The sequence below is a fragment of the Sus scrofa genome, chromosome 13 (assembly GCF_054392235.1).
Source record: "Sus scrofa isolate SSC_HxYL_T2T_F1_AM1 chromosome 13, Sscrofa_HxYL_maternal_Yorkshire_Landrace_v2.0, whole genome shotgun sequence".
In the NCBI taxonomy this organism is placed as follows: Eukaryota; Metazoa; Chordata; class Mammalia; order Artiodactyla; family Suidae; genus Sus; species Sus scrofa.
The window spans coordinates 64791449-64807898 of record NC_139395.1 but is presented as its reverse complement, the minus strand read 5'-3'; the positions used below and the strand labels follow the sequence as shown (position 1 = coordinate 64807898).

Genomic DNA, 16450 nt, shown 5'->3' with positions numbered 1-16450 from the left:
TAAACAGCTTTTATACCCTCCATAACTTATTTTACCAGTGACAATGGCAGGATGGCAATAACATACTACACTATAAAATCACGGTATTGCTTGGTGAACGTTACACTAGATTTGATCAGTAAAAGATGTGAACTGTGGGTTGGTGAAACCATTCTTCATCATTCTATGATGGAAAAAAACGATAGTAAACTTTGCAATGTGCTTTCCAAGTCCATTACTGGATACATGTAATTACATACAAAAAGTCAACAAATAAGCTTTCCCTTACATAAAAATCTTTGTCTTAAGAAATAAGCCATATTTATCTTTTTAACCAAGAGAAAGGCTCTGGATGAAACCCTTGGCATGTGCTGTAATTATGTTATAATATTATTCACCGTGCTTGACGCGAAAGCTCGAAATCAGTATTAGTCATACCACACTGAGCTCTTTATTAACTAGAAATACGTAATACAAGTTTTTAAACCATAAATGTTCAGATTCAATAGGCAGATGGTAGCTACTGAAAATTTCCTAAACTGGTGCACATTCAATTTAAACACAAGTTGATGGTTCACACATTTGTGTTAAGTGACTCGGATAACTTGAAACTGAATTTGATGACATTTACAAATATTTGCACAGTTTTATTGGATGGCTGCTTGATTCTCATGTGGGCTTTTTTCCTCTTCTCTCTTCTTTTGGGTCTTTCCAGGAAAGCTATTGCATCATGTGACCAAAAGGAAATGAACCAACAGACCTGGATTTCTAGACTAGCTCCTCCATTGACTTACAGGCTTTGCTTGCAGAAAAGAAAAATCTGTAAGCCCCACATATGGTAAATTATAAGAATAGCCTATATGTTGAGGCCATAGAAAAGAGAATATCCTTTTTTCTTGTCATTGGATTTTTATTCAGGATCAACACTTTTCAAAGGGTATTCTGGAAAACACTCATCTCATAGAAAAGGCCACATAGTCCGGACATCTTGGGCAATAATAGCGCTTGCAGAGGGTTTTTTTTTTTTTTTAATGGAAATAATCTCATTTTGGTTAATCTTAAGGATGTTAGGATGTTAAATGTAAAAATCAAGATTTCTGATTCTCTTGAAAAAGTCAAGGCATGACAATGCAGTGAATAGATCCTCATACAGAAATAATACCTTTTTCTTTTGACTATTCCTGTGGCATATGGAAGTTCTTGAGCCAGGGATCCCCAAGCCAAAGCAATAATCCAAGCCACAGCAGTGACAATGCTGAGTCCTTAACTGCTAGGCGACCAGGAAACTCCCAAAAATAATTTCTTGCAGCTTCCCATTAGGCAGGCAATGAATTTTCTATTACTCAAGAAACCATCCAACATGCCTGGATTCTGGAAGTTTTTTACTAGGCTTCCCCTGATTTAGTCTTTCTTGAAGACACACAGGATATTTTGATATATTAAAGGCTCTGAGAATCCCTCAGTAAATATTACTATTTTGCCTCCTAATATATTTGATTGTAAATTTTTTTCTTCTACATTTTAGGATGTATGGTTTTAGATAAGACTTTGGGTTTAATATTTCACTTTTGGAGTTCCTGCTGTGGCACAATGGGATCAGCAGTGTCTCTGCCACCAGGATGCAGGTTTGATCCCTGGCCCACAAGGATCCTGCATTGCCATAACTGCATCATAGGTCACAACTGCAGCTTGGATCTGATCCCTGGCCTGGACAACACCATATGCCACAGGGAGGCCAAAAAAAGAAAAAAAAAATGATTTCAATTTTTATTCTCAAATTTACAGATGAAAATCAATATTTAAAGTATTACTTGATACATGGATAAAGACCATAATATTTAATGAATTCTGGTTTGTTGATAAGAATTTTACTGGCCTTTTGGCAAATATCTGTAAAAGTATTTGTGAAGCTCAGATTTTGCAATGAGGATTCCATTTCCATTTTTGGTTACTTTTGTAGGCATTCCAGATGCAGAATAAATCTACTTTGTGAGAATGTTTATACATTCAATCAGACTTCAAGGTATATTGATAGAGATGAAGGAGCTTCTGGATTTACCTGAAAGTTTAAGTTAAAAAAATCCATCCTAAGGGACCCACTGAGCTGCTTGATCTAATAACAGCCCATAATAACATGTATTCTGGAGAAAAATATTTGGAGAACAAATCACATACACTTGCAATATGATAGGGTAAACAACAGGAATGTTTAGTACTATCACACTTTACCAGGTCAACTAGAACACTTTTAAGTAGATAGTTCCTTCTTATAAGCATCAGCTGAGTAGTGCTCATAAAAAGAAGATGGACACATTTATTTTTTGGAAGGTGAGCCTAGTGTATATCATCTAAGTGATCACTACAGAAGCCTGATAATAGGAGTTGACATTTCATCTTGCTGGCTGGAGACACTGAACTTATAGTAATGCACTTCTAGTTTTCAAATTATTAGAATTGCAAACACTGCTTGTAATAGTAGCAGTGACCTCATGCAAAATATTGTGGCAGACAGCGTGTTCCTAGGTGGGTGTTCTCTGGATCTGGCTAAAGTTGATTCAGGAAAAACAAATGGCAAATAAAGAGGACAAGTAGATTTATAAAGAAGTTATTTACCACTTTAATAGGGCTGTCCAACATTTGGTCACAGAGATCATTCTGAAACCTAATTGCTTTAATGGTCTTCCCATCTTACCAGAAGAGATCGGAAATAGTCTTAGAAAAAGCGAATCAAACATAGAAAGAGGTGCCATGAAAAGACTTGTTGCTACAGCACTATGTACTTAATGATGCCAGACTTTGGATTTAATCAGAGGACGTTTCTGCAGTCTAGGACAGCTATACAAAGCCTTAAGACATTGTATTTACAAAACTTAATGCAGGGATCCATATTCTACCATAACTCTGCCAGAGTCTCTATAGCATCGAGCGGCTCCCTCAAAAATCCTCATTTTTTTCTTATCTGTGGAAAAACTAGTAGTTCTAAAAATATTTTCCTGGAAGAGGTTAGAATGGTTATTATAGATCAATTGAATATAAAGGATGGTTATGTAAGCCAAGCTTGCATGCGGATATTGCACAGGGTAGAAAGCAATAAAACAGGATGATGTACTTCCTTGAGCCATCTGGTAGAAACAGAAGGACGCTCTTGATTCATATTGTTATGACGCCTCAGATTCCAGGAGTCCACCTGTAGCTGGCCTTCCCGTGTGAGTGCCAAGTTGACCTCTCAAAAGGGCACATGTTTTCCTTGCTGATAGAAAAAGAAATGACAAGAAAACAAAACAAAACATCCCTAAACTCAAAGAGGTACACCAGCCGCCTCAAACTGTGGTACTGTTCATTTTTTGAAGAGAATATATAATATTTCAAAATATTATATATATACATATATTTCAAATGGTATAAAGTAACTATAGATCCAAATTAGAAGATAGTTGATCATTCTTCATAATCCCAAAAATTTGCATTGAGAAAATCCTTTTTTTTTTTTAACCTACTTTCCATGGTGTTGCCCCAAACTCTGGGTCTTCTCACTATAGGATACTTCGTGACACACAGTAAAAGCACTGTGATTATCTGGTAATCAGTCAAAGTGCAAATAAGAAATCCATTTGGCTTCTAATGTATAAGATGTTTTAAATTCTTAAAATGTATTTTCCGCAGAGTTGGTTTTCCTTTGTTACTATAACAAATGCTTCTGTTAGGTTCTTGGGTGAATCTGAAACCAAAGAAAGAAAGAAATTTCAGGGAGAAAAGAACAAAATGAAGGCAGAGAGAAAGGTGATTAGGCAGAAAAAGAGGACGCCTTGAATTTTTAGGAGGTTGCTTCTTTCAAGTGAACTGAAGTAAAAAATATTTAAGTCTACAGCATGAGTTCTCAAATGGTAATCAAAGCACATAGACAGGCCAACATATATTTTTATCAATTTGTTAAATTAATTTTTCCACAGTTGAGGAGACAGACTCTTGGAGAATGTCTAACCAGGACTGAGGTCATGGGCATGTGACCTACATAGTTGCAGGGAACCCTGTGCTAAAAAGGGTCCCACATTTGGTTCAATGATCTGTGGTTGTCATCTTGAAATTATTAGTAATTTTTGAACCAGGGGCGCTGTGTTTTAATTTTTCACTGGGCTCTCCCTGTAAATTATATAGTCTTTCCTATGTTTGTCTGATGAGAATTTCATGAGTAGAAAATTCCATGGCCTTGTCATGTTGGTCTCTTGGAAGATGTAGGGGGCAGCATAAGGTGAAGTCAATATCAAGGTAAGACCACATTTGTTGAGGAACATGAGACATTTGTAAAGTGAGAAACTGTTCCACTCAGACGATGACACAGTGTTGAAGGGCAATCAAGGGTATATTCCTATAACTATTGATGTTATTTAACCCATTCAAATATGGTGCCAAAGAGTCATATTCAGAAGGATGCATGCACAATCACTGGTTTAGAGCATGAATGATGGTTCTATAGAGTTGAAGGTTCTACTTTAGAGTTCTAGGACATAAGGCATTTTTCTTCATCATCTCAATTCTTTATAATCTTATTAGAAATTGAGTTTTCTGAGCCCAGGAGTGAAGTCCATTTTATAGCTTTCAGGGTTAGGTAGGAACAGAAATACATTCAAATTTTGCATTGAAAATTTCGTTGGGCCAAGAATGTATGAGAAATCTTCACACATTTATTTTTTTATTCTCTCTGTATAAATAACAGATCCTTCCAAATCTTGGTTTCCTATATTCCGATGGTGTTTATTGCATTTTGTTTTCATTGTCTTCATTTTCACCAAAAGGAGGAAAAAGTGACATTTCCAAAACTGAGCTGGAAATTAACTATCTTTTATCTGTATTGACCCTCCACATCCCCTGTCCCACCCAACCTTAGACCCTAGCCTCCAAGAAAGACCAGGGGCTATGTCCAGTCCACCACCACATTCCCAAGACTTTAACTCTAATAGTAGAGTTTTATTATTATTTATTAACTAAAGAAATGAATGAGCACACTTAGATCCAGGGGCAACTGTGAGAGCATAGTTTATTCTTTAAGATAGTTTACTTTTCCTTCCTGCAATCTCAATCTCTAAATAACCCCTAGATCTCTCTCTCTCTCTCACTCTCAAAGGCATTTTGTATAAAATGAATGGACTAGAAATCAATATCATAAAGGCTCTCAGACCTGGTGGAATTTTGAGTGAAGAAGCTGGAATGTGTCAAAGCTGGTAATTTACCCTTTAGAAATATAAAACATAAAAAGCATAGCAGTGATTAGAATGGGCAGATATATATAATGTCAGAGTTGCCATTAAGAAGATGGCCCAGGGAGCTGTGGACAAATGATTATGGTGAATTGTGTTAGGCTAACCACACAGAACACCAAATTTCACAAGATGGCTATTGTGGTTAGGCATGTAATCTGAGGTCTATAATTTACTCTTTTAGAGAATGAAACTTGACTCTGTGCACTAACTGTTGATTTTCCTCATTAGTCTGAAAGGTAAAAACATATTGGGTTGAAGGAAATCCCAAAATGCTTGCTGCTTCGCCAGGTTTTGGAATAGATTATGTTCTGGTCTCTTAACCTGCTAATTTTTCTTTCCAAGTAACTTTGGTTTTCTCCTCATTTTATTTCCCTCCTCTTCCTGTTCTCAAATAACCCATGTTCACTTTTTACTTGTAAATTATTACAGCATTGCGAAATAACTTACTTCCTCTACAGGGAAGTCTATCTTTCTAAATTAAGTCATTGTTCCTACCTATACAGGGTATAGAATTGTTCCAGAATGCATGGAATATAACCTCCCTACCTTTGGAGGGAATATAGCCTCCCTACCTTATTTTTGATATATAAGTTTAAAAAAAAAAACATATAAACCAATGGGTAACTAAAGGTATAGGAAAAAATCTCTAGTCAGTATTTAGGTTAGTTAGTCTTGCTACAAACTACCGACAAAGCAATTTAATGAAATAATTAAAGCCATGGTCAGGTAGGACAGGGTTAAAATGTAGTCAAGAAACTTCACCCAAATGTACCAGGCTTCTCCCTGGAATGTATATGTAACAAGCTTAATTATACCCCAGGTTGGGTTTTTGGGAAACCTCTCAAGCCTGTCTATTTTATCTCTGAAGGATGGCATTCAGAAAGCTTCCCTTTTCCCTATTATTTATTCTTCTGTATCTTCTGAAAAGGAAGCCCTTGCTTAATTCCAATTATCTTTTCTCCTTCCTTCTGAGTTATACCATCACTCAGGTCCAATTCCCCCAAGGCTTTCTCCTTCGGATTGTAGCCAGAGAGCCTGCCAGTTCACCTTGCAGAGCCTCTGGTTATTTAAATGAAACACTGAATTTCTACTCTCCTCCTTTCTTAAAAAAATGAGCATCATAACAATTTAAATTAGGCCACATTTTGAACCATCTTTGGTTTATCCAGTTTCAAAGACTGCTGAGAATTTTGGCTTAGGGTGATTAGTTGGAAAGTAACCCATTATAACAGGAAGATTTTAGAAAAAACGACCTAGGGAGAGAGAATGACATCTTAGGAAATTTTCTAGCACATTTCTTGACATTGGAGTTATTTTTAAAAAATAGCAGTGTGAAGGAAACTCCCAGTCAACATTAGCAATCTGGGCGTGTTTCTTCAGTTTTTGTTTTGGTTTCTGTTTTTTTTTTTTTTTTTTTTTTCCCTGAGAAAACTCTTTGACTCAGTCTTACACATAAGAAGAAAAGAGGTGATTTTCTTTATTCTTCCTTTTACTTTAATAAGATCTTAAGTTTTTTACCCTAAAGTCCACCTCTTAAAGAATAATGAAAACATATAATTTATAATTAAAGTACTCTGTGAACTAAACTGTTTTAAAAATTAAATTGCTAGAGTCCATATCCGAAGTGTGTGGGCATATTTTTACTCTGACAGGGAAAAATACACAGGGCATACTAGAAACATTCATATAAAACCTATTTTTAGATCATATGACCTAAAGGCTGGTGTTGGCCATTTATACAGAATGGACCTCCTGAGTGTATCATAGGGACTCAATTAGTGCCTTTTGTATTTAAAAATGTTTATTTCATTGTGAATTTCTTTGTAAGGAAGTGGGGAGAGAATGTGAGTCAGTGGTAGCATTTGGGTTTTCCTCGAGGCTTAAAAAAATACAGATTTTTCCTTCTCTATAGAGAGGCGAGAATTCTTAATTGACTGATGTGCCACTCACATAGCTGTAGAGTCCTCTCTTATTTCCTTGCCTGAAATATATGCATATGTCAGAACAGGTGCATCCTCTGCATTTAAACTGGCTGCAAGATTTACTTTTGCTCACTTAACTGTCTTGATTGTGTTCAGCCCACCCAGGGCTGTAGCAAACAGTGTGTATTGGCCTCTGTTACCCTAATCAGATTCCTCACCATACTTCTATGATGCTGGAGAATGTCCAGGATATATTCACAACACACCTGATGGTTTGAAAACATACTCGACAAAGGCCAAATAAATAAAGTGACAGGGGTCACAAAAAAAGGAGCATTGACAATTTCTGTGTTTCGTGTGTTTACTTTCTATCTACCACAGAGTCTTTGGAATTTTCTGTATCTAAATCCTGCAATATTTTGACCAGCATTATTGCTCTTTATGGAGTTTCAAGTCTGGAGGCACCGTTTTTGCAGGGCTGACCATCTATAAAAGGTGGTCAGTTATCATTTGGAATAGGGAATAGAGGTTTGCAGTGGATATGTCAGCAATGTCTTTAAAACAGTGGTGACTGGATTCCAATGATAATGGCCAGAATTCAGAGTAGCTTAAAACTAACTTGTGAGGATATCTTCCAATTATTTGGTAAAATCATCTTCAGGCAAAATATTACCAAAGGGAAATCTAAAATCCATATTCCACCAGCTAATTAAGGTGATTTCGGGGGGTAAAAAGCTCAAACTGGGCACATTTTTGAATACTCTCTTCTGTAGGTGTTTCACTGACATACAATAATCCAGGCTGAGCCACTAGGCACAAACAATTTACATGTTAACAAGCTAGAGTGGTTCAAGCGCCTCTCCTGGCTCCAAGCCAGTGGGGTATGGCCATTTACTGGCTAATGTGATCAATGCAGGCAACTACATTTGACACACAGAGTCTCCACTTATATGTGAAAAAAATGTTTATTGTTATGTTTTCTGCATCACAAAAATGCAAGAACCAGTGCTATTTTTTGAAAAGCCAATGGTGAGAAGAATGATCAAGTTAAGACTCATAACACAGGGACTAGAAACAGAAATGCCCTTTTAAATTTGGCTCACCCTTTTAGAAGCCTCTAAGTTCAACATATTGGAATTTTAACCAGTGGATCTTGCTTTAAAAAATACCCAATACTTAAAACACATAGACATAACAGGGCTGATATTCACATGGTACATGTACATATCATCATACTAGTTGTTAAAATATTGATGTATTTTTGTATTAGTGAATAAAGAGTTCTCTCTGAAGGGCCCTGAGTAACCTCCCTGCATGTCCCCATTAGAGCTTCCAGACTTTCCTATGGTTCAGTATCCATAGGGTCAATGGCTGGCCTAGCTGGGCTTTGCCAACTTGTTCCAGCCTCATGACACCAATTCTAACAGGTTGGGTAGACTCCTATATATATTTTGTTATATATTTTGAAGCCAACTCTCAGTTTAACCACAGAAAGCAAGGGATGACTATTCACTTGAGAAAAATCTTTCACTTCCCTAAAGGAACATGAAAGTATTACTTTAAAGAATCTTTTAAAAAAAAAAAAAAGATGAGAAAAAAAAAGAATCTTTAGAAGATGACTGTACTTAAATGCAGAACTTTTCAGCAGACCATCTGGATGAACAGGCAAGACCCTTATTTAATATCTATTCTGAGCACCATAGATGTTGGATGAATTATCCAAATTACTCCTCACTGCTCCTCTTCTATTTGGCTTTGGCAACCTAGCTTATTCATGAGTCAGTAACAGAAACACTAAACCCTTCAGTGTAGAAAAGTCAGGTTCAATCTTTAACTTCTCTTTGAAGGATAGATGCTGATCTAAATTATTAAGAATAGTTTCTGTTGGGATAAAGGCTTCCTTTTCTTCTGTTTCTGGGTGCTATTTGTACAACACAAAGGCAAACAGTACAGTTTGTAACATGCATGAGACATTTGAAAAAAATGGACTTACTCTTGTGGTCTTAATTTTATTGCCTGTAGCACACATCCATCCAGAATTATCAGGGAGTGTTTTGCATTCTTCTCCTTCTAGACAAGGCTCCATCTCACACCACCATTTCCCAATCACTATGGAGGCTGTGTCAAAACAGGAAACAGCTGTGTTTACGATTCATCCAAAACACCTGGGCACAAGGCTCTTTCCCCCTGGAGATGTTCACGTTCCTTGAAATACTTTAGGTCCTTTTTAACCTTTTATGATTGGCTAAGTACACTCAATGTAATAAATTCATTGAGTAATGAAAAAAAAAGAAAGTTAAAAAAAAAGAAGAAGATTTTTAACTTACACATCTACAGTGCAAATCTAATTATGCTGTTTGATTTTATCCCAAGTCCCTTTGTATGACAAAAACATACTGAATGGGGACACTTACTTTTTGAGAAACCTCTGAGCTCATTTTATAGATAAAGGACCTGGTACTTCAGTGAAAAGGACACAAGTGCTAAATGTTCTTCAGAACCACTGACTAAGCTATTCTTTTCAAAAAGGTAGTTTATCCACCCAGCATTAGGGTTTATCTCCCAGTTTAGGGCCTTTGAGAATTTCAAAGGTCTACCAAAAGAAAAAATGAGTTGACTGCAAGGACAAAAGAAAGTCTGCAAAACAACCCAATAGTCATAATAAATGAAACTATTTGTTTATAGTCAAAAGTATATTAGATATGAGCTGTGATTTCCTTTTAATATGTTTGATGTGATATGAATGGAACTTTCAAAATTTGACCCTCTGATAAAACAGCCCTGCTTTTTAGGGTGATATAAAGGGTGACCCCATTACAAACTGTCAATGAATTGAGTGGATGTATTTATAGCATGCTGTTTTTGATATTGAGATTTTATAAAACTATTGACTAGATTAACCCAATACAGATAAAGCAGTTCCACTTCTTCCTTAATGCCTTGCATGGACATTATTTCTACATAAGCACTGGTCACTTCTGAAGCTACCTAAGGCATTTGTTTTTCACAAATCCACCCTGGCTTTTTTGGCAAAATCTTCAACATGTCTGTGAGTGTTTTCTTCTGTGATATCTTCCAAATGGCGGTCATTACACGGGACTGGAAACCTAGTTCTTTAGATTGTCACATTCCAAGCCCTCCCATCTCAAAGATGAGTCTCTTCCATGATGTTTAATTCTCACAACAACAAAGGACTCAAATGACCTCTCTTACCATCACTGAGGCTTGATATTAAAATGAAATGGAGTCCACGTTGTGGCGAAGAAGGAGTGCAATAAAATTCTCTATCTACTTGGCATTCACTAGAGGAATTAGATTGCTACCTTAAAAGCAAGATGGTTTAAACATCCAGGTATCTGTATTCAGGTTTCTTCTTTTACAATTTTCTTATTTGTCTTTCCCTATTTTATTTATTATTATTATTATTTTTTAATGGCTTCCCCCTCAGCATATGAAGTGTCTGGTCCAGGGATTGTATCCAAGCTATGGCACAGCTGCGGCAATGCTGGATCCTTTAACTTACTGCACTGGGTCGGGGTAGAATCCACACCTCTGCAGTGACTCAAGCCACTGCAGTAGGCTTCTTAATCCACTGTGCCATGGCAGGAACTCCTCTTTAGAATCCAGTCTTCCTTAAACTTTCTTTTGAATAAAAATTACTCTGCAGGACTATATATGCAAAACCATGTCCACTCTATTACATGGTCAATTTAAGGAAATTTTAAAGGGTAACTTTACCTGTAGCTGATGTCCACCTTTTATGTGGACCACACCAAATCACATAAAATGCAACTCCATTGGATAGGACAAACACAGGAAGTAAAATCTTGCAAATAATCCTATCCATATGCAAGACAATGTCATATTTTGGTAAAACACAGACTAATAACAAAAAACACAAATCCTCCACAGGGCATGAGTATGAACTGTTTATTTTTTTATTGTTGCACTCTTGCGTATGGAAGTTCCTAGGCCAGGGACTGAATCTGAGCCACAGCTATGACCTAGGACCTATGCCACACCAGATCTTTAACCCACTGCACCACAATGAGAACTCTGAGTAGGAATGTTTTGAATGATTTTCTTTGTAATAGCAGGGCTCAGGATCAGGACGTGGAGTAGAGAAGATTCTAGTCTTGAGTCAAGAGGCTTTATTTGTGTAAATGAAAAGGTGACGATACTAAATAGAGAAGCATATATTTGGACAGCAAGAAAAACATATGTAACACCAAAGGGGAACAAAGGTAAATGGCAAAGCTTCCAGTAATGTAAGGTACAGTCAGTGTTTGGCAGTGTTTACTGAGAACCTCCAGTTTGAAGTTCCCTTCCAGCTAGAGCTCAGTTACAAACAAACCCATCGCATTTGCCACACTTGTCTCCTTAAAGCTCATTTGATATTTTGATATTGCTGTCCTGAATTTAGACCATCCAGAATGGAAACCCTCTGATCTTAGCTCTGAGGGGAAACTGCCTTTTCCAAGGTCTTGCATTTAGCATTTGTTCCTCTCTCTCTCTCTCTCTTTTTTTTTTTTTTTTTTTTTTTTTTCAGAGAGACACACAAGCAATGAACAACTGCTGGTAAGGTCACGTGTTAGTATCTCTTTCTAAAGGACTCCATTCCCTACTCTTTAGGCTGCTTTCTGCCCTCTCACAGCTGACCTGCTTTGCTGTAAGCCAACAAAGCAGTTCCTCTTCTTTCTCTCCAGCATTAATGTCTCCTAAATGAAAACATAAACAGTTGGGCATTTCCCATTGTGGCTCAGGAGTAATGAGCCCTACTAGTATCCATAATGATGTGGGTTCAATCCCTGGCCTTGATCATTGGGTTAAGGATCCAGCATTGCCATGAGCTATGGTGTAGGTCCCATATACAGCTGGGATCTGACATTGCTGTGGCTGTGGCATAGGCTGGCAGTTGCAGCTCCAATTGGACCTCTAGCCTGGGAACTTCCATATGCTTCAGGTGCAGCCCTGTAAAGCAAAAAAACATCTCAAAGCCTGCTATAACCTTTAATTCACATTTATAAAGACCCACTGGTTTAGGGGGAAAGAGAAAATGCCTTCTAAGAATTGAAAGTGTCCCAGACCTGCCTTGAGTCTCTAAAAATTCATATCACTGTTGTCTTTCCTCAACAGAGTTTGAGGACTTGGTACTACCCTCTGACTTATTAGCCTCTAGTTCATTTTTCTAACGTTGGTTTTTCAAAGATGCTATTAGACCTACTTTGTTTCTGATTTGGGCATTACACAGCCATCTTCATATACATTATTTTATGACCTGTAAAACTAGAGTCTCTTATCCTATTTTTTTTTCTTGTGCTCCTATTTCATGCAATATCTTCTTTAAAAATTCATGGAAAGTGGATTTAAAAATTGTTCCCTATTTTTCCAAATTGGAAGCTACTGAAAACTTTCTGATTATTGAACAAGGATTGATCAATTGGATTTAATAAAAAAGAGCTAATATTAATGCTATTTAGTTGTTTTGTAAAATATTTTTTTCTTACATGGATAATTATAATAAGAAAACTGTAAATACAAATAATTCTAAAATAATTGGAATTATAATGGTCAGTTCAATTCTGAAAATGGTAACTGACATTTCTGAAAATGCTTCTCATGTATTTCTGTATTAGGTATTTTTAAGTGTGTTATCTCAGTCTTCAAAGCAACACTATAAAGTTGATATTATGAGCCTTTTTTTTTTAGATGAAAAATCTAAAGCCCAAAACAGTTAAATAACTTTCTTAAGCTTACACAGGTAGGAAGCTTGGCAATTAACACAAAAACAGATTGCTTAATCAAAAAATCCATGTTTTCCAACATGATAGTTCTAATTCTAGCTTTGTGTTCAAAATTCACAGGTCTCTTTTAAACAACTATTTACTGCTGAGTGGACAAATTCTATCTGCTCTATTGTTTTTAAAGATAAATTTCATGTCAACACAAACATTCAGTGAAAATATAAACATTTAGTTTCTTATAAAATTAATTTTAAAAAATAATTTGTGCAAGAGACAATTGATCACACTCATTTCTTTCTAGTCTGAGTATTCATTGTAGCATTTTAAAATTCTCACCAGTGAACACTTTCTGAATCCATGAGATATTTTTGAGGTAGATGTATAACAGCTCAAAGAATTTTATACCTTAGAAAAAGATGAGTTAATTAAATGTCAGCTGCAAAACTCAACTCTCTCTTATCTGTAGTGATTATGAAAGAGGGTCTTAAAAGTTCCTTTTAACCCTGGGTTCTGGGATTCACTCTATGAATGTACCGTGTTCAGGAAAATATCTGATCTTCAACTTTATCAAGAATGTTCATCTTTCTTGAGAGATTCTTAAAATCATGAGGACCACTTTAATCATGAGTCTTGATTTCGCGCTTATACCAGGGCATTGCTGTTGAGCAGAAGAGAGACTGTAAAAGGAGAGTCAATCCATCTTCCAGTGATAAACCCTAAATTGAGCAGAAATCCTTTTTTTTTTTTTTTTGGCTGTTGTTCACTTTGAAGAAGTTTCCCATGGAAAGAGAACAAGATATAATAAGCAATGGGCTTAATAAACGTAGAAATAAATATCATATTATCTAAGAACTTGTGGTCCTTTTTTTATCATTTTAGTAGATAACATCTGAGATGCAGTTCAGCAAGTAGTTATTAAATGCTTTGCATAGTCAAAGCACAACCTGATTACTGAGAGGAATAAAATAATGACCATGACATTAGTTCTTGCACTCAGAGCTTACAATTTAGCTCAGGGTTTCTCAATATGTACTATTGGCATTTTGGCATGAATTATAGTAAAGAGATCTCAATGAACAAAACGTGCTCATCTAGTAGTAAGTACATTACTGTGCTAGAAGAGCAGGCTAACAACAGAGATTAAGAAGAGAAACCCTTAATAAGACTGTAGAAATTCCTAAAAGCATGGACCTTGAGCTTCACAAATTTACTGTTAATTAATTTTTTTAAAAAGGAAAGTAATTTATTGAAGATTCTGTATTCTGGGCAAAGGGAGGATATGATGACAGAGGTAGCTGGGGAAGATGAATTTGGCAGTGATGTACCAAACAGAAGAAGGAAGAAGCAAACACCTGAAATGCCACATAAGCACCACTGCATTCGAAAAGACAATGGGGGAGTTCCCGTCGTGGCGCAGTGGTTAACGAATCCGACTAGGAACCATGAGGTTGCGGGTTCGGTCCCTGCCCCTGCTCAGTGGGTTAACGATCCAGCGTTGCCGTGAGCTGTGGTGTAGGTTGCAGACGCGGCTGGGATCCTGCGTTGCTGTGGCTCTGGCGTAGGCCGGTGGCTACAGTTCCGATTAGACCCCTAGCCTGGGAACCTCCATATGCCGCGGGAGTGGCCCAAGAAATAGCAACAACAACAACAACAACAACAACAAAAAGACAAAAGACAAAAAAAAAAAAAAGAAAAGACAATGGGTAGGTCTTGAATTTTGGATGCCTGTTCTAGAATTGTGAAGAAGGGCAGAGCTGAAAGCAATATGAAAAACAATGGAGGAAACATTGTTGCCAGCTCCTCAACCATATTCACTGTAACTCTAACCACACTGAACTCAAATTATTAGCTCATTAGCCAGGTGCCTGCCTTCTCACTAAGTAGTGACCTCATCCAGGGCATAGATCATATTGCATTCATCTTTGAATGACATAGAGTAGCTCAAGACAGGTTTGCTTTTGGTAAATGAATGAATAATAAAAAGAGACAAGGAGTTCCCAGGTGGCTCAGTGGGTTATGGATCCAACATTGTCACCAAAGTGGCTGGCTTGGGTTGTTGCTATGGCAAGAATTCTATCCCTGGCCCTGAAACTCTTGTATGATGTGGACACAGCCAAAAAAATAAAAAAAATAATAAAGAAGAAACAAACATAAGAAACAAAAAGACAAAGAAAAAATAGTGCCTCTATCAAAGTATTGTGAGGATCACACGAGAAAATCCATCTCATCACTTAGTAGAGTGTCTGGCATTCAGCAAATGTTTAATAGTTAATAAACATTAGCTATTATTGTCATCATCAGCATCATCACTTTTATTATTCTAAAGGTAAAGTCATTCCCAAAGAGAAAAGGCCATTCTTCACAATGTTTGTGAGTACACCATTTTTCTTTGATATTATAACAAACTCTCAGCTCACTTCTATGACTTATGAGTTCGAGCATAAATTAAATGATTGAACATATGATTGCATTCATATTCCCAGAAGTAGATTATAAGTACATCAATCAAGACAAATTTCCAGGCTCATTTTTGTGCAACTTGTCATGCAATTTAAAGCAATGGCTGGATTTCCACAGAGGAATGGGACAGCTCTCCAGCCTCCCTTTTTGCATAGGTTTTTGGAACAGCTGTTTCCATGTTCTTCTTCAAAAGACCTGCAGCGACTCCTTGTGTGTGATTATTTTTATCAAAACAAACAGAAAATTAAAGGCATTGAATAACATTGCCTGTAGAAATTCCAAACTCCCCTGTTCCTGTGAGCACACATTTAAGGATAGGATCTAGTTTGGAGTCATTGTGAAACAGTTAAGACCCTGAGCTCTTGGGGATGTGATAGAGGGAGCTAGGTTTGAAGCTTAACTCTACCTCTCACTGGTAGAATGGCTTCAGAAAATTCTTTGGTTCAAGTCTTGGGATTCTGAGTTATAAATGGAGTTAATAAAAATCACAAGTGGTTTTTGCAAATTTTAGATGAAATAAGGGCACTAGCATAATACCTGATAAACTTTATAGTCAGCACATGACAATTATTCCTTCAGAGGGAGTACGTGCCTTATTTTTAATAGATGTATATCCTAGTTCTGGGATGTATAAATATATTTTTTAGCTGATTAAATATATTGTAAACCTTTGTAGGGTTTACAATATATTTCAGTATATATACACAATATATTAATTTAAGGAATCAATAGATGAGGATAAGGTTGATTAGTGTTGATTCTCTTGTACAAATTCTATTCTAGTGCTTTTCAAACTGGGGCAATTATATCTTAGTTGTAATTGAGGGTGTAGGTGGGGATGTGGATTGTGAAATGGGTAGTACTTAAAGCCCCAAGATAAGTGTGGTACAATTTTCCTGAGTGATAGTTCTCCTTGAAGATATTTGAAACAACTGTTCTCTTTTATTCATTCAAAAGCTATTCATTAACTACTGTGCAGGACATAAAAGAGGCACAGTTCCTACATGAAAGTAGCATACAATCTTTGGTGGGAGATAAACATTATATGCAATGATGGGATAATGTGTATTGACAAAGTGTGATTTGT

The 16450-nt window shown here is 36.6% G+C and overlaps 1 protein-coding gene across 4 annotated transcripts in view; it reads right to left on the bottom strand.

The window, feature by feature from the left end:
• Positions 1-407: 407 nt before the first annotated feature.
• Positions 408-16450, bottom strand: part of TAFA1 (TAFA chemokine like family member 1) — a 516763-nt gene continuing 500720 nt past the window's right edge. For all 4 annotated transcript variants that reach the window (XM_021070830.2, XM_084988963.1, XM_021070831.2 and 1 more), the window contains exons 4-5: positions 9153-9277; positions 408-3697 (exon numbers count right to left, since the gene is read on the bottom strand). In XM_021070830.2, the coding sequence (XP_020926489.1) occupies positions 3680-3697; positions 9153-9277 (143 nt within the window). In that variant the 3' untranslated portion in view covers positions 408-3679. The remainder of the gene's footprint in view (positions 3698-9152; positions 9278-16450) is intronic.